The sequence below is a fragment of the Amphiura filiformis genome, chromosome 14 (assembly GCF_039555335.1).
Source record: "Amphiura filiformis chromosome 14, Afil_fr2py, whole genome shotgun sequence".
Taxonomy (NCBI): Eukaryota; Metazoa; Echinodermata; class Ophiuroidea; order Amphilepidida; family Amphiuridae; genus Amphiura; species Amphiura filiformis.
The window spans coordinates 36103918-36122804 of record NC_092641.1 but is presented as its reverse complement, the minus strand read 5'-3'; the positions used below and the strand labels follow the sequence as shown (position 1 = coordinate 36122804).

At 35.9% G+C, this 18887-nt stretch overlaps 3 protein-coding genes across 3 annotated transcripts in view; 1 reads left to right on the top strand and 2 right to left on the bottom strand.

Annotated features, from left to right (window-relative positions):
- LOC140170036 (uncharacterized) overlaps nt 1–18887 on the top strand; it is a 239238-nt gene that overhangs the window by 101844 nt on the left and 118507 nt on the right.
- Nucleotides 4532–13370, bottom strand: LOC140170479 (piggyBac transposable element-derived protein 4-like). Its single transcript, XM_072193839.1, has 4 exons — nt 12010–13370; nt 11060–11653; nt 10853–10935; nt 4532–10728 (listed from the first exon to the last, which is right to left on the bottom strand). Exons 1-3 carry the CDS (start codon nt 13368–13370, stop codon nt 10875–10877), a joined length of 2016 nt encoding a protein of 671 aa, XP_072049940.1. The 3' UTR covers nt 4532–10728; nt 10853–10874.
- LOC140170034 (uncharacterized) lies at nt 13282–16929 on the bottom strand. Its single transcript, XM_072193349.1, has one exon. It carries the CDS (start codon nt 14902–14904, stop codon nt 13579–13581), a length of 1326 nt encoding a protein of 441 aa, XP_072049450.1. The 5' UTR covers nt 14905–16929; the 3' UTR covers nt 13282–13578.

Genomic DNA, 18887 nt, shown 5'->3' with positions numbered 1-18887 from the left:
ACACAAGATAGCATGGAAATATTGGCATTTTTGAAACATCTTGGTTGAAAAAAGTGGTGAGGCATTTATTTGAGGGGGGGGGGGGCAACTATTTGACGAAATACGGTAGGTAGTATGCATACAATATGCCCAAAGGACCTAGTGCCAACAATACAAGCAAGCTACTACTGATAGCAGTGTTGATGAAGTAGTCTTGCTATCTAATCCTGATAGCAGTGTTGCTGAAGTAGTGTTGCTATCTACTGATGTCAAGTGTTGATGAAGTAGTGCTGCTATCTACTGCTGATAATGCTGTTGATGAAGTAGTGCAGCTATCTACTGCTGATAATGGTGTTGATGAAGTAGTGCAGTTATCTACTGCTGATAATGGTGTTGATGAAGTAGTGCAGCTATCTACTGCTGATAATGGTGTTGATGAAGCAGTGCAGCTATCTACTGCTGATAATGGTGTTGATGAAGTAGTGCAGCTATCTACTGCTGATAATGGTGTTGATGAAGTAGTGCAGTTATCTACTGCTGATAATAGTGTTGATGAAGTAGTGCAGCTATCTACTGCTGATAATGGTGTTGATGAAGTAGTGCTGCTATCTACTCCTGATAATGGTGTTGATGAAGTAGTGCAGCTATCTAATGCTGATAATGGTGCACTCACATTTCATTATGTGAGGTCACCTCTATCTGCTCTGATCAGCCGCTTTAGTATTTCTTTTAAATTGTATTTTTAAGTAGTCGTTGGCTGCAGGACGGCGAATTCGCTCATCGACAATTTGCACTTTTCATTTTCGTTTTCTTTTTTTATTTTTAATTATATTGGTGTATTATATATTAAGTAGTGTATCTATCTACATCTGATAATAGCGTTGATGAAGTAGTGTTGCTGATATTGGTGTTGATGAAGTAGTGTAACTATCTATTGCCAATAATGTGGTGTTGTGATATTGGTGTTGACATGCTGCTATGCTTATATTGGTGTTGATGAAACAATGTAGCCATCGACTGCTGATATCAATGTTACTGTAGTAGTATAGCTATCTATTGCTGATATTTGTGTTCATGAAGTATTGTGACTATCTACTGCTGATAGTGTTGATGAAGTAGTGATGCTATCTGTTGCTGATATTGGTGTTGATGAAACACTGAAGCTATCTACTGCTGATATGAGTGTTGATGAAGTAGTGTGCTTTCTGGTGCTGATATTGGTATTGATGAAGTAGTTTAGCTATCTACTGCTGTTGTTGAATAGAATTAGTTTCCTAGTATTGATATGACATTGGTAAAGGAGCTTTCACTGCTGATGTTATCAAAGAAATACTTCAACTATATACAACTGATAGCATTGTTTATAAAGTACATGTAGGTTTCGTATCCTCATGTAGGAGTTAAAGGAACTAAAGTTTGTGGAAATTATTTGGTTTTTGTTATTGCGCTCGCGTGAATTCACACAAGCTCATGATGCAGCTTTGACAAATGTAGCTCTGCTGATTGGTATCTGAAACTGAAATTTTAATTTGCTAGAATTGATAAAATAGTTGTCCTATTGTTTTTTATTTTGATGATATCTGCCACCAATATTGGCATTGATGAAGTAACTATGTACTGGTGATATACGCTGTAGAAGTGACGTCATAATCGGATAACTGCCATAGCAATAGATGAATACAATTTTTGAATAGACCGCCCTGCACTACAAGCAGATTGCACTCTCACCTGTGTATGTCAGTAAACATAGATTGAATACAATACCGCTCTTTTCAAAGATACTTATCTTACAGGTGCGAGTGATTAGCCTTTCTTTGGCTTATATGGCTCAATGCATCGGTACCGCGTGAACGTTGTAGTGCAGAGCGGTATAGTCAAAATTGTATTCATCTATTGCTATGGTAGTTAATCCGATTAACTATGTCACTTCTACGGCGTATTGGCATTGATGAAGTAGCTAGCTATCTGCTGCTGATATTGATGACCCAGCTATTCATGCTAATAATAATATACATTGATAATGATACAGCAGCTATCTAATGCTGATAAACTGATTGATTTACTGTTGTTAGTAACATAAATAAAATGTTTTGCAGTTTTTCTTCACCAGATTTTGAGCCAGCATCTAACAGATTACAATTGTGAATATTATTACATGTCATGCTTAGTAGTTAAATATTGATTTTGACACGTTCCCAGAAAACATAATTGAAACTTATAGATTTATTCATATTGAAATAAATAGGCTGTATGTAGAGCATGATAATCTAAAGCTACTATATTAAAGCAATATTTATGCCGGGCCCTTTGTAGTGTTATACTGGCAAGTACAATATATCTCGTCCTGAAAGGAGTTACAATTACCATTCAGAAATTACAAGTTTTTGTTTATTACTTTGGTTGGGTTAGAGAGTGTATTAGTAAGATGTATGGGCATTGCAACCAAAATTGGACATAGTCCGGAATTTTGTTGATTTTTTAAAATTATTTTCTAGCCAGATTGTTGTTATCACTGTGCTGTATTATTGTGTGGTATTTCACTTACAATGATATAGCCTACATGTAGAAAAGCCAATTGTTTATATCATCACAGTTTTGAGGAAACTTAATTGGACACTCTCTTAGACTTAAATTGTGATGGGTGGTCTGGTGGATTATTTTTAATCACGATACCTGTGATATCTAAGGTTGAAATAGCATTCTTATTGTTGTTCACATTTCAGTATGCGTCATGTATCAAGGAGGTTTAATATATAGGAGGGGAAATAGATTACGTAACAAATTGTTCATTTGACTTGCTGACAGGCTATTCATAAAAGTAGTACCATTGTTTCAAACAAAGGGTTTCTGCCATTTTGTGGGTTGCAGTGTGTAAGGGGGTGGGGAGGTGGACTGTTTGTTGACATTTTGCAGTATATTTTGTTGTTGTTGTTGTTTTAAAACTTAACTTAGGCCAGGGGGTACTTAAGAACAACAATGTTGGTGGGCTGTTTATAGTTCGCGCCACAATATTTATACATCACACATGCTTTGCAAGTTTGACCTCATTAATGTTGGAGTCATTGCAGATGTTAGTTGGTATGCTTTGTGTGGTAACTGTGCTTCACTATAAATAGCAAGTGTTTGGCTAGCAATTGTTCTATGCTTCATACTCCATACTTGATTAACCCTAACCCTTACTAACCCAATCTCCAATACAGATACCAAAAGCCACAAAAAGCTACAAAATATCCCAAAATTAAAGTTGTTAAAGTCCTAAAGGCTACAAAAAGCTACGTAGCCTTTTGAGGCTTTAGGTAATGATGTTAGTGAGAGATAGAATGATCAGATCATTGTATAGTTACCAAAGGCCACAAAACACCCCAAGTCACCATGGCAAAAAAATGGAAAATAACCGTAGGTTACAAAAAGCTACATAGCTTTTTGAGGCATTCAGTTAGTAAGGAGATACCTCGAAATACAGTGGAAAGTGAAAAACTGGTAAATTACAGTAAGCTACAAAAAGCTACAACATTTTGTAGCTTTTTGAGGCTTTCAGTAAGTAAGTAGATAACTTGAAATAAAGAGGAAAATTAAAATACTGGTAAATCACTGTAAGCTACAAAAAGCTACAACATTTTGTAGCTTTTTGAGGATTTCAGTAAGTAAGTAGATAACTTGAAATAAAGAGGAAAATTAAAATACTGGTAAATCACAGTAAGCTACAAAAAGCTACAACATTTTGTAGCTTTTTGAGGCTTTCAGTATATGTAAGTAGATACCTTGAATACAGAGGAAAAAAGATGAATGACTGGAAGCTACAAAATGCTACATGACTATAATATTATACTGTAATGTGAGGCGCATAAGCTGCAGGGTATATAGGTTTTATATATGTTACGCCCCCACTATTTTTAGTGGTTGCACACTCTCGACTACTTTTGGAGTAGAGACTGTTCTGGTTGGCTTGGTTTGTCATGTTTTCAACACCACAGAATGTATATACATATGTATAAATACTTCTGTTTTAAGTTGAAATCATGACAAATTATGCGTCTGATGATCGGTATACCCAATGATCGTAAGTGAGGGTTATTATTATTAGTAACGGTTGCCTTACCAGAGGTCTATACTTTGAATTTGTTTCTATAGCTCACCTGTAATGGGTTTGAACACTCTAAATTCCAAAGTTAGTCACTTGTAAAGTAAACTTGTTATAGGTTTTATATAAATCACTCAAAAATGCAAAACACAACATTTTTCTTTTTAGGCTGCCATATCTAATTTATTGATAGATTATGTACAGATTATTTATAAATACTACACTATACTATACTACACTTTTTGATTAAATATTTATTTATCAAATTCAAAATATTAAAAAAGAAATACAGTATTCGTTCCATTAACCACCCATGCCCCCAATCTTATATTAATTTATTAGCCCACCCATGCAAATCTATATCATGGTCTGAAAAATCTTGTTGGCTTAAACAATGTAAAAAATTAGCGCCCCCCCAAAATGATTTTGTTAAGCGACCTGGGCGGGTAATGGAACAAATACGGTAACTATTTTTTTAAGCGGCTTTGAACTTTGACAGAATTTTCCTATGCATTGTAGTTTTTGTTCTTTTACATAAACGTTTTATGCTTAAATTGGATTTTGTTATTACTACATAAAGGTTTTACTAAAATGCTCCAATCTAATACTGAAAATTTAAATCAAAAATATAAATTTGTTGCCCAAAACATGAAGAATGCTCAGAAATTTGTAACTACAAGTGCTGGGGGAAAAAATAATCAAACTTATAGACAGTGGTAACATAAGGGGAGGAAACTTGGCGGTCCCCAAACAACGGATAGCTAGTCCGTATTACCAAGTACCTATTTGTAATTACACAAGCCATCCAAATTTGCCACAGGGTCGGTGCTGCCGTTAAGGCGGGATGTTGAAAGTATGCTCCGCTGCATTACACAATCAACAATCCAGGCACGGACAATATTTCTTTCCTCGGATGCTCTATATATATGATCAAGTATTATTGAATATACATTCCATGGTGTTTCATTTGCACTCTTGTTTTTTTTATATACCGTTGTATATTCATTCCATGGTGTTTCATTTCCAGACTTATCCATTGTGATATCATTTACATGTACCGTAATATCTCGCTGATAAGCTGCAGCAAAAGGGACAGTGGACTGACATAATCATTAACCCATATCCTGGTGGTCACTTAGATGTAAGTCAATGACAACTACAAATCAACTATAGACGTCACATTTTAGTTTAGTTTCATTATCTATTTATTACACTATTGACCAAAACAAAAGTCATGATATTACCATTTGTTTTATTTATCTGTAACTCATTTGTTTTAATTATTTTGGGCTCAGCATGAGTGTGTTGTAACAGATGACACTGGAGAACTTTAACCACAACTCTTTCATCATTGCCTCTTTTGTCATTCTTTCTTTTACGCATTTTAATTTATAAATTTTACATGCATGCTTCTAATATTTTCATTTCCATAATGACAGGGTTTTACAAAATGCATTATGATTCCACATTGAAAACAATTTTCATAATGAAAATTTAAATTGCAAAATTAAATTGCAAAACATTGCAAAACAAAATTTTTCTCTAAAGATTTTTTATAGGCTTGTTCTTAAGCCATACAAGTGTTCCTTGCTTACAACGAAAGTGGATGTTGTTATTACAAAGGGGTTTCTTTTAAAAAATAAACAACAAATTCAAATATTGAAAATTTAGTTTCTCTTTTCTTTTACATTAGCATAGTTTAGATGATCTTTGATTTCCATTCTTACTGTGGAATCGTAATGTATCAAGAACATTTTGTAAAATCCACTTTAAAAACAATATTGAAAATTGAATATAAAAATTTGAATTCAAATACATTGCAAAACAGAACTTGCCTATGTTACATTTTTACAGGCCTATACATTGTAATTTCTGTTCTTTTACATAGAAGTTTCAAATGTTTCCTTTTTTATAATTAGCTCAATTTTTGGGGGTTTTCTTTTACAGTACAATTACAAAACTTTCTCACTTCTAATGTGGATGTCGTTAACTTATTTTTTGTTTGTTTTCTTAAATATAGTACAATTACAAAATTTTCTCACATCTAAACAGTTTTCTAACAGTACAACTCCACAATGTTAGAAACAATTTCAAATATTGAAACTATAGTTTACAATACATATAAGTATACTTTAGTACATATTATCTTTCATTTTTATGAACATTGAAATGGGCGATTCCATTCAAACAAGGACATTGCCCAAAACATGAAAAATGCTCAGAACTTTGTAACTGCAAGTGCTACAATGGCAGATTTGGTATCAAATAAAGAGCCAAACATGTTCTGTAAATTGAGCTGTCTTACATTGACATTCATTTATGTTAACCATTCATGTAATTTCTTCAAAAACAACAATTTTTTGTCAAATTTGTGACTTTTTTAGGAAAAGAGACCCATATTTTGGATCTCTTTTTAATGTAAGTATTAGATAAATAACTGCCCACATGTTGCCCATGAATGTGACTTTGATAAGGTACAATGTACACCACACCCTAAACCTGCACTCTGCAGATTATTTGCATCAAATTATAGTACTTGGGTGTTTTTGGTATAATGCTGCATGGCATTGTGACCCACAGATCAAGTAGACCAAGATATTTTTAAATCGAACAACTTGAATTTATCATATTATACCGTAATTTGAAGCATATAAGCTGCTGCTTGTGAAACATGTGAAGTGATACATGTACATGAAGGCCTACATTATATAATTATACATGTGTTATCAATCCAACTACTCATTTTACGAAACAAGTGATACATACAATAGTATGATATTATATACATGAAAATTAAAATTTGAAAATTGAATTCAAATACATTGCAAAATAGAACGTGTCTAAGTTAGATTTTTACAGGCCTATACATTGTAGTGTCTGTTCTTTTGCATGGAGGTTTCAAATGATTCCTTTTTTATACTTAAAACTCATTTTTTCAGAGTTTTTCTTAAATAAAGTACAATTACAATCCAAAGTGGATGTTGTTTTAACTCTTTTTTTTTTTGGTTTTCTTAAATACAGTACAATTACTCCAACTTTCTCACATCTAAACAGTTTTCTAACAGTACAACTCCATAATGTTAGAAACAATTTCAAATATTGAAACTATAATTTATATACATATTTTCTTTCATTTTTATGAAAATTGAAATGGGCGATTCCATTCAAACAAGGACATTGTAACTACAAGTGCTACAATGGCAAATTTGGTATCAAATGAAAGAGCCCAACATGTTCTGTGAATTTAGCTTTCTTACAATGGCATCCAAACCATCCATTTATGTTTACCATTCATGACATTTCTTCAAAAAAACTTTTTTTTGTCAAATTTGTAACTTTTTTAAGGAAAAAAGACCCATATTTTGGATTTGCTTCAAGCAAGTCGATGCTGCCACACGAATCGACAGAGAAGCCAAAGCTTTGGAGCTTTCAGATGATGATGATGAAGACAACATAACTGCCATTCTACCTCCAAAGGGCTGCTAATTAATAAATTATGTAATATGATCATCCAAATTTTATGGCAGGGATATTGTCCAATAGCAAGATACACCATGTGACTTTGATAAGGTACAATGTACACCCACACCCTAAACCTGCACTCTGCAGATTATTTGCATCAAATTATAGTACTTGGGTGTTTTGGTATAATGCTGCATGGCATTGTGACCCGCAGATCAAGTAGACCAAGATATTTTAAACATAGGAGCAACTTGAATTTATCATATTATACCGTAATTTGAAGCATATAAGCTGCTGCTTGTGAAACATGTGAAGTGATACATGTACATGAAGGCCTACATTATATAATTATACATGTGTTATCAATCCAACTACTCATTTTACGAAACAAGTGATACATACAATAGTATGATATTATATACATGAAAATTAAAATTTGAAAATTGAATTCAAATACATTGCAAAATAGAACTTGTCCAAGTTAGATTTTTACAGGCCTATACATTGTAGTGTCAAATATTGAAACTATAGTTTACATATAAGCATACCTTAGTACATATATTCTTTCATTTTCATGAAAATTGAAATGGGCGATTCCATTCAAACAAGGACATTGTAACTACAAGTGCTACAATGGCAAATTTGGTATCAAATGAAAGAGCCCAACATGTTCTGTGAATTTAGCTTTCTTACAATGGCATCCAAACCATCCATTTATGTTTACCATTCATGAAATTTCTTCAAAAAAACTTTTTTTTGTCAAATTTGTAACTTTTTTAAGGAAAAAAGACCCATATTTTGGATTTGCTTCAAGCAAGTCGATGCTGCCACACAAATCGACAGAGAAGCCAAAGCTTTGGAGCTTTCAGATGATGATGATGAAGACAACATAACTGCCATTCTACCTCCAAAGGGCTGCTAATTAATAAATTATGTAATATGATCATCCAAATTTTATGGCAGGGATATTGTCCAATAGCAAGATACACCATGTGACTTTGATAAGGTACAATGTACACCCACACCCTAAACCTGCACTCTGCAGATTATTTGCATCAAATTATAGTACTTGGGTGTTTTGGTATAATGCTGCATGGCATTGTGACCCACAGATCAAGTAGACCAAGATATTTTTAACATAGGAGCAACTTGAATTTATCATATTATACCGTAATTTGAAGCATGTAAGCTGCTGCTTGTGAAACATGTGAAGTGATACATGTACATGAAGGCCTACATTATATAATTATACATGTGTTATCAATCCAACTACTCATTTTACGAAATAAGTGATACATACAATAGTATGTAAAGATAACTATTTTTTGTCAAATTTGTAACTTTTTTAAGGAAAAAAGACCCATATTTTGGATTTGCTTCAAGCAAGTTAATGCTGCCACACGAATCGACAGAGAAGCCAAAGCTTTAATTTGAAGCTTTCAGATGATGACGATGATGAAGACAACATAACTGCCATTCTACCTCGAAAGGGGTGCTAATTAATAACACTATTTTTTGTCAAATTTGTGACTTTTTAAAGGAAAAAAAGACCCATATTTTGGATTTGCTTCAAGCAAGTCGATGCTGCCACACAAATCGACAGAGAAGCCAAAGCTTTGGAGCTTTCAGATGATGATGATGAAGACAACATATTAACTGCCATTCTACCTCCAAAGGGCTGCTAATTAATAAATTATGTAATATGATCATCCAAATTTTATGGCAGGGATATTGTCCAATAGCAAGATACACCATGTGACTTTGATAAGGTACAATGTACACCCACACCCTAAACCTGCACTCTGCAGATTATTTGCTTCAAATTATAGGACTTGGGTGTTTTTGGTATAATGCTGCATGGCATTGTGACCCACAGATCAAGTGGTAGACCAAGATATTTTTAACATAGGAGCAACTTGGAATTTATCATATTATACCGTAATTTGAAGCATGTAAGCTGCTGCTTGTGAAACAAGTGAAGTGATACATGTACATGAATGCCTACATATATAATTATACATGTGCTACTCATTTTACGAAAATAAGTGATACATACAATAGTATCACAACAGTGAACACTGCAATGTCTTCCCAGCATTCATAGCTGAAAATGATTTCTAAATTTCATTTGCATGTATAAAATAAAACCGAGGTCTTCCAAGGTCAAAGGTCATCAAACAGAGGTCATCTAGGGTCAAAGGTCATATAGAGGTCATTGAGGGTCAAACAACATAGCTATCATGCTGCCAGGGTTCTATCAGTTGCTCTCACAGCTACAGATGAACTAGTATGTAAAAATAACTATTTGTTGTCAAATTTGTGACTTTTTTAAGGAAAGAAGACCCATATTTTGGATTTGCTTCAAGCAAGTCGATGCTGCCACACAAATCGACAGAGAAGCCAAAGCTTTGGAGCTTTCAGATGATGATGATGAAGACAACATAACTGCCATTCTACCTCCAAAGGGCTGCTAATTAATCAATTATGTAATATGATCATCCAAATTTTATGGCAGGGATATTGTCCAATAGCAAGATACACCATGTGACTTTGATAAGGTACAATGTACACCCACACCCTAAACCTGCACTCTGCAGCTTAATTGTTTCAAATTGTACTTGGGTGTTTTTGGTATATTGCTGCATGGCATTGTGACCCACATATCAAGTAGACCAAAATGTTTTTAACATAGGAGCAACTTGAATTTATCATATTATACCGTAATTTGAAGCATATAAGATTTCTAACTGTACCCTGAACCTAAACAATGTAGCTTATGTGCCTCATATTACAGTATAAGTTATAACCATACCCTGAACCTGTAAGCTGCAGTGTGTAGGTTCAGGTTATGGATGTAACTTTATACTGTAATATAAAGCACATAAGCTGCAGTTTATATGTTCAGAGTAAGCCTACATATAGTAAGTGCATATATTTTAGGATAATTACATACATGTATGTTACCAATCATGTGATACATAGTATGATGTTCTATAATTATACAATACTAAACTGTGTGATCAATACTCATTTTGCCAAACAAGTGATACATTATGATCAAATATAATTACACAATGTAATCAATCTCACGTTATTATGATATAATAATATAATACAATAAATTAACCAAACCTAGGTGTCGGTCACGTAGTAAGCAAGATTCATAATGACGTCATGAAGTAGTGGAGCTGGACACACACCAAGACCTGTAGAAAAAAGGACACAACATACTTATAATTTCCAAATATGTGACATAAATGTTTACTTTTATAAGTATGTATATATTAGAAAATGTTCATGTCTTCTAAAGATGATTTAAAAACAAATTACCTGGGAGCATGCTGGGAGTCATCTAGTCTTCTTCATCAAAGTCTGCAGGCCCTTGAACCCGAACACCATTCAGGGAGTGGTAGCTGCAAATAAGAAAGGAAAATTTTGTTAGTTACAAGTTCAATATACTAAATAACAATTTGGAACTAAATGTACAACAATAACTTGTTTGCTTGTTTTTAAATTAAATTATATACATGTACCTACCGAATGAAACAGTCCTTCTTGCAGAGGTGGATACCACATGCCTGGCACGTTGATCTGGTCTTGATTGGCTTGCCGCTTGGTGTTTTCTTCTCGTTGTTTTTGCAATGGCGGCAGGCCAAACAACTGTCCACACGCACAAGTCTGTGGATTGTGTATTGTGCATCCACACCGCCAAAATCTCTTAGCTGGCGGACCGTTCCTTGTTGATAACCGTCAATGAGTCCTGTGGCAATATCCATAATAAATTCGGAATGTCGTGGCATTGGGGAGTCGTCTTCATCATCATCATCATCATCATCTGAAAGCTCTCGTGCTCTGGTTTCTCTGTCGACTCTCGTGGCGGCGTCAGCATGCTTGAAGCAAATCCAAGCATTAACCTGGCTGATATCAATCAAAAAAAAGAGCAGCTGCTTCCACCATGATTGGCTCTTCCGTGCAGCTGTATAATAAGCTCTAAGTTGATCCGCACGATCTACCCCATAATATCCTTGGGTGTACGCTAGTATCGATGGGGGGACGTTGATCATATGGTATCTCTTGCGATCAATGCCATCCTTACTAAATTTTCTTCTTATGCGGTCAGTATCAAGGTTCCTGCAGAAAATGCAAATAAGAGAACACAGTTTTGTTAGTTAAATGTACATTATAAATTCAACAGAAATCATGATGTGACAATTCAAAAAGTATCCAAGTTGGTGGAAAGTGGTGGTTTTTGACCATGTGGCTCGTGGGTATGAATCTTGACAAAACTTGTAGAATAATACCAACAAATGTGATGAGTCAGTTTTATTTGAAACAATGAAGATATATCAATACGTAGTTAAATTTGATAGGCAGGAAGTGGTTATAAATATTAGTTTACAACTTTTATACATTTAACTGCATCACTTATTTACTATTTTTTGTATTATGTTCATGCCCCCCCCCCTTTTTGTTTTTATGTTACTCACCTATATCCATTGTAAAAGGTTGAGAGCATTGTTGCTACTCTGCTGTCTTTCCACACACTAAAGGTCATGTTGTCCTTCTGCCTGCAGTAGTATGTTCCTCGTCTGGTCCGTTTTAAACGTGTCATCTTGTCAGTCGTCGAAAGTAAAGATTTGGGAAGGCCCTTCCTTCCCAATTTGATTGATCCGGTCAGGTATATCTTTTTGTTGAGGAGTCGCTGTGCAAGTGGGATTGATGTGTAAAACTTGTCCGTGTAGATATGGTGGTTGCGGTCCTCGACGGTCGATGCTAAGTCACTGGTCAGGTCGTCAATCTTAGTGGCGGGATATGTTGTGATATGCGTCTTAAAGTTGGTCATGTAGCCGGTGGTAGCCTCACAAAGGGCGTAAATTTTAAACCCTGTGCCGATGGGCTTCAAGGGCATAAAAAACTTGTGGGCGGTGGACTTGAAGCCCTTGTAGCGGACCATCGCCTCATCAATTGATAGATCTCTAACACATCTATATTTAGTTTGACAGTTACGAAGAACTTCCTCCCATAAACTACGAATCGGCCAAAATGGTGCGTTTCTCTTCTGTCTCTTCTTTGATCTTTTCTCATCTTGGGTTCTTTCTGGCAATCTTTCCAAGTCATCATGAGGTGAACAGCATGTGATGTGTGATGATATGAAATTAAATCTGTTCTTAGACATCGTTCTTGAAATGAGGATATTACGATAGCCGGGATGGGTGGACCAGTAGTCTTTGGCATTTGAGACCTTGACAAGACCCATAATCAGGCGTATTCCAAACCATGCTTTTATTTCGTCCATGCTTGTAGTCGCATTCACACCAAGTCGCCTCATATTGTCGTTGGTCCAACCAGCTATCAACACAAATAAATTAAGAGAAAAGAATTGAAGGAAATATTGGACTGGTGTCATTATTGGCGATGTACGAAAGGTCGGCCCTTGAGGTCCGCTTGGAATAAAATCTTGCTGCGTCATCTGCGTGAGATTTGGGTTCCACCCATCAGCCTCTACTCTTTTATGAAAATTTGGGTTTCTTGGTGCTTTCTTGGGGTCATTGTCCGGATCACATTCCAAGAACCGTGTGCCGCGCTTGCGACCCTTTCTTCGTTGAGGTGCTGGTGCAGGAGCTTCCTCTTGCTCACCTGGATCTTCCTCTTCCTCTTCCTCATCTTCGTCTTCTTCATCTTCCTCATCTTCATATTCTTGATCTTCATCTTCATCATCTTCTTCATCTTCCTCTTGATCTTCCTCTTCTTGGTCTTCCTCTTCTTGATCTTCTTGATCTTCTTCATCTTCATCTTCTTCATCGTCACCCTCCTCTGCTTTACTTTTCTCATTGTCTGATTCAAACATAGGAGCATCTGAAATGTTATATGATGCTTCAGATGAAGATCCTTCAGAGTCTTCGCATTCTGATTCCTGTTTGGCCTCTTTTGGGAACTCTGCACCAAGCTGTTCCAGCTCCGCCTCATCTGGCGTGTCTGTGTCAGATGAGTCACGCAAGCCAACTGGATCGACCTGCAGTCTAGAATCTCTCAAGCGTTTGAAACGCTTTGTTATCTTAAAGTCTCTTGCACTCAGTCTTTTTCCTTCTTCCAAGTTTTCCATATCCTCTCGTTTCTGCTGCTTTTTGAAGTGCAGGGTCTTCTCTCTCTGTAACAAGCTCTTCCCTTTTTTTTCCTTTAGCACCTGATGCTAAGACTATAGGGGTCTTATCATTCCTCTTCTTTTTCGTCTTAGGTTCACTAGCACCAGCAATAGCACTGCCATGGCTCTCTTCTTGTATTTTTTTCTTCTTCTTCGTTGATGTGCTTGGTTCATCTTGATGGCTCAAGCTCTCTTCCTTCTTTGCCAAGGGCATCTTCTGGCTCTTTTTCTTATCACTGTCATCATCTTTCTTCTTCTTTGCACTGGGCATCTTCGGGCTCTTTTGATTCTTTCGATTAACTACTGTCCAATCGCCATCATTGTCATCTCCATGATCTTTCTTCTTTTTAGTCTTAGGTTCACTAGCACCAGCAATAGCACTGCCATGGCTCTCTTCTTCCTTCTTTGGCTTTTCCTGTCTCTTTCTCTTCTTCTTGGTTGATGTGGCTGGTTCATCTTGATGGCTCAAGCTCTCTTCCTTCTTTGCCAAGGGCATCTTCTGGCTCTTTTTCTTATCACTGTCATCATCTTTCTTCTTCTTTGCACTGGGCATCTTCGGGCTCTTTTGATTCTTTCGATTAACTACTGTCCAATCGCCATCATTGTCATCTCCATCATCTTTCTTCTTTTTAGTCTTAGGTTCACTAGCACCAGCAACAGAACTGCCATGGCCCTCTTCTTCCTTCTTTGACTTTTCCTGTCTTTTTCTCTTCTTCTTGGTTGATGTGGCTGGTTCATCTTGATGGCTCAAGCTCTCTTCCTTCTTTGCCAATGGCATCTTCTGGCCCTTTTTCTTATCACTGTCATCATCTTTCTTCTTCTTTGCACTGGGCATCTTCGGGCTCCCTTTCTTCTTTCTATTAACTACTGTCCAATCGCCATCATTGTCATCTCCATGATCTTTCTTCTTTTTAGTCTTAGGTTCACTAGCACCAGCAATAGCACTGCCATGGCTCTCTTCTTCCTTCTTTGACTTTTCCTTTCTCTTTCTCTTCTTCTTGGTTGATATGCCTGGTTCATCTTGATGGCTCAAGCTCTCTTCACTGTCATCATCTTTCTTCTTCTTATCATCTTTCTTCTTCTTGTCATCTTGTCTATCGTTCTTCTCCATCTTTTTCTTCTTCTTTGCCATATCTCTAGTATTCTGCCCACTGTCAGCTATGCTAAGAGCCTGCAGAAATGCCTCCCCTTCTGGTGTTGTCAAGGAGGCCTGCAGTACTCTAGCTTCTCTGGCACTCATTATTTTCTTCAGAGGGGTGACTATCAGTATCAGTATAAGTAGCTGATTTTACTTTCTTTTCAGACTCTATCTGCTTTGCAAATGAGGCAAAGAACCCTGGTTTGGGGGCCTTTTATACTTTTCTAAGTGCCGCCATTTTTGTCACATGGATACTTACCATGTTTTCATTGGTTCCTTGTTATATAACTTCAAGCACATTTGAATATTCAATGTTTTTCCTCCGCCATTTTTGTCACATGGATACATACCATGTTTTCATTGGTTCCTTGTTATATAACTTCAAGCACATTTGAATATTCAATGTTTTTCCCCCGCCATTTTTGTCACATGGATACTTACCACATTCCTATTGGTTCCTTATTAAAACTGAATGTTACATAGGCCTACATGCCTTTTTTCCTGCCATTCTGATCACATGAAAAATTAACCCTTTCCTTTTCTCAGTTAGAGCATTATTTTCTTGTATTTTACTCTCATGATTACACTATTATAAACAAATACAGTGCAATCACAAAAATTATGAAATGTTCAAAACTAATGCAGAATAATATTATTTTAACCTCAGTATAATTATTGTGCATTTTGATATACTTGTACCTATAAATGAATGGTATCAACCACATAAAAACCCTGAACTTTTGTTGACTTTGAAGACTATCCATGGAAACAAAACAAAAGTTCAAGTTCTTATGTTGAAAGATGATTTGCAGATGTCAGTAACCATGGGTAACCAGTCTATGACATTGAATACATTGAAAATGCAATACATGACCAAAATGTTCAAGTTCAGTTCAGTTTTATTTTATTTTTTATCTCAACACACATAGAGGAATAATGTATCACAGAGGAAACTTTTTTGTAATAAATTTTGTGACTGTGTCTGTGAGTCTGTATGTTCACCTATTTTCTCAGACTAGTTCCTCAAACTTGGTGGGTGGGTGGGTGAATTTAATGCCACAAAAATGCAGATACAATATGCTAAAGCAATTTGCTTTTAGCATGTAAATCTTCACTGAATTCAATCTATCATGTGACTTGAATGGTGGCAATGATTACATAACCATTGCCGCTATTCCAAGTCACATGATAGATTGGATTTAATGATGATTTACATAAAACACATTTGGTTTTTACATGTAAATCTTCATTTATCATGTGACTTGGAATGATTGCCACCATTTAAGTTACATGATAAATTGAATTGAATATGAAACATTTTCTAGAAACTTTCTTATTGCTAATTTTGTATATGATCATCCAAATTTGGAATATGGCGGGAAAATTGTCCAATAGAATTGCAAGACACACCATGTGACTTGCAAAGTTACCAATGGCGGGAACTCTCTGTTATTTTGTACATTTTCTAGAAACACATCACTTTCTTATTGCTAATTATGTAATATGATCATCCAAATTTGGCATATGGCGGAAATTTATCCAACAGAATTGCAGGAAAAATCATGTGATTTGAAAATTTACCTATGGCGGGAACTCTCAGTTATTTTGTACATTTTCTAGAAACACATCACTTTCTTATTGCTAATTATGTAATATGATCATCCAAATTTGGCATATGGCGGGAAAATTATCCAATAGAATTGCAGGATACATCATGTGACTCAAAAATGTGCATATGGCGGGAAGAAAATGCCTATATATATGGAATAGACAGAATCAAATCATTTCAACAAAATCATTTCAACATGTCATCCTCAGACAGCGAGGAGATGGACATGGAAATGTATTCTCTTCCCAGAGATTGCAGACCCCGGCAACAGTGCCTGCAGCCCATCCCAGCCATGTCTTCCGAAAAATACCGGAAAAGGGTATATATGGCCAGACTAGGGAACGGAGATGTGGGTTCTGCAAATCTCTGGGCAAATATAGAGTTTCAGTACATGGATGTGTACCATGTAAACTGTACTTATGTAGGCGACACCACAAGTCGTGGCATGAGTATTTGAGAAAGATGGAGGGTTATTTGTATTAGTTTTGTTTAGTTTCTATTTTTGAAAAAGCTAAAGAAAATACCCCCCAAAAAAAAAAGTAAAAAAAAAAAAAAAACCCTCTTCAGCCTTTTTGAATTTAAGAGCTTAGGATTTTAGTATCTTTGCTCTCAAGCCACGTTGGCTGACAGTAAAAATGTTTACTCTACAATGGAGCAGTTAGATTATAATTGTCTCCCTTTAGTTGTAAACAAACATAAAATAACTGAGCTTTAGGTTTTTCATTATTACTACAAGAAAACAAACAAACAAATAATTATATAACATGATAAAGTCCTGCAGCTTATTTCACTGACATTACAGTACATAGTACATGTATCTATAACTAGTTGTGCCGTGGTTCAACAGCTAGACATTACAGTAGAATATTTTGACCCTAGTTGCGCTGTGGTTTATCAGTGACACATTACAGTAGAACATATATGTCCCAAGTTGCACCATGGCTTATCAGCTAGACAATACAGTATAATATATATAACCCTAGTTGCGCTGTGGTTTATCAGCTAGACATTACAGTATAATATATATGACCCAAGTTGCGCTGTGGCTTATCAGCTAGACAATACAGTATAATTTATATGACCCTAGTTGCGCTGTGGCTTATCAGCGACACATTACAGTAGAACATATATGTCCCAAGTTGCACCATGGCTTATCAGCTAGACAATACAGTATAATATATATTACCCTAGTTGCGCTGTGGCTTATCAGCTAGACATTACAATATATGACCCAAGTTGCGCTGTAGCTAGACAATACAGTATAATTTATATGACCCTAGTTGCGGTGTGGCTTATCAGCGACACATTACAGTAGAACATATATGACCCAAGTTGCACCATGGCTTATCAGCTAGACAATACAGTATAATATATATTACCCTAGTTGCGCTGTGGCTTATCAGCTAGACATTACAATATATGACCCAAGTTGCGCTGTAGCTAGACAATACAGTATAATTTATATGACCCTAGTTGCGGTGTGGCTTATCAGCGACACATTACAGTAGAACATATATGACCCAAGTTGTGCTGTGGCTTATCAGCTAGACAATACAGTATAATATGAATGACCCTACATGTAGTTGAGCTGTGGTTTATCAGCAGACATTACGGTATAATATATAAAGCACTCATGATTATTTTATTTGTAGGAATAATATTGACCCTAACTTTTGGGTAGCATCATAATCAAAATTAGGGTTTGGCTGTAGCAAGAACGATTAGCTGGGGAAAAAAAATCAAACTTGGACAGTGGTAACATAAGGGGAGGAAACTTGGCGGTCCCCAAACAACGGATAGCTAGTCCGTATTACCAAGTACCAATTTGTAATTACACAAGCCATCCAAATTTGCCACAGGGTCGGTGCTGCCTTTAAGGCGGGATGTTGAAAGTATGCTCCGCTGCATTACACAATCAACGATCCAGGCACGGACAATTTTCCTTTGCTCGAACGCTCTATATATATGATCAATTATCATTGAATATACATTCCATGGTGTTTTATCATTGAATATACATTCCATGGTGTTTCATTTGCACTCTTGTTTTTCTATATTCACAGTTATCATTGTATATACAATCCATGGTGTTTAATTTCCAGACTTATCCATTGTGATATCATTTATCAGCTAGACAATACAGTATAATATATATGACCCTAGTTGCGCTGTGGCTTATCAGCGACACATTACAGTAGAACATATGTGACCCAAGTTGTGCTGTGGCTTATCAGCAATCAACAGTATAATATAAATAACCCTACATGTAGTTGAGCTGTGGTTTATCAGCTAGACATTACGGTATAATATATATGACCCAAGTTGCACTGTGGCTTATCAGCTAGATATTACAGTATAATATGTACGACACTAGTTGTGCTGTGGCTTATCAGCTGGACAATACGGTATAATATACAACACTGGTTGCGCTGTGGCTTATCAGCTAGACAATACGGTATAACATATACGACACTAG

What these genes read in the sequence shown, in the direction of transcription:
- LOC140170479 (XM_072193839.1), bottom strand. Translation starts at nt 13,370, where the DNA reads ATGTTTGAATCAGACAATGAGAAAAGTAAAGCAGAGGAGGGTGACGAT. An exon ending in ACCTTTTACAATGGATATAG is followed by an intron (nt 11,654 to 12,009) that starts GTGAGTAACATA and finishes CATTTTCTGCAG; the next exon opens with GAACCTTGATACTGACCGCA. An exon ending in AAGAAGGACTGTTTCATTCG is followed by an intron (nt 10,936 to 11,059) that starts GTAGGTACATGT and finishes TCTTATTTGCAG; the next exon opens with CTACCACTCCCTGAATGGTG.
- LOC140170034 (XM_072193349.1), bottom strand. Translation starts at nt 14,904, where the DNA reads ATGAGTGCCAGAGAAGCTAGAGTACTGCAGGCCTCCTTGACAACACCA.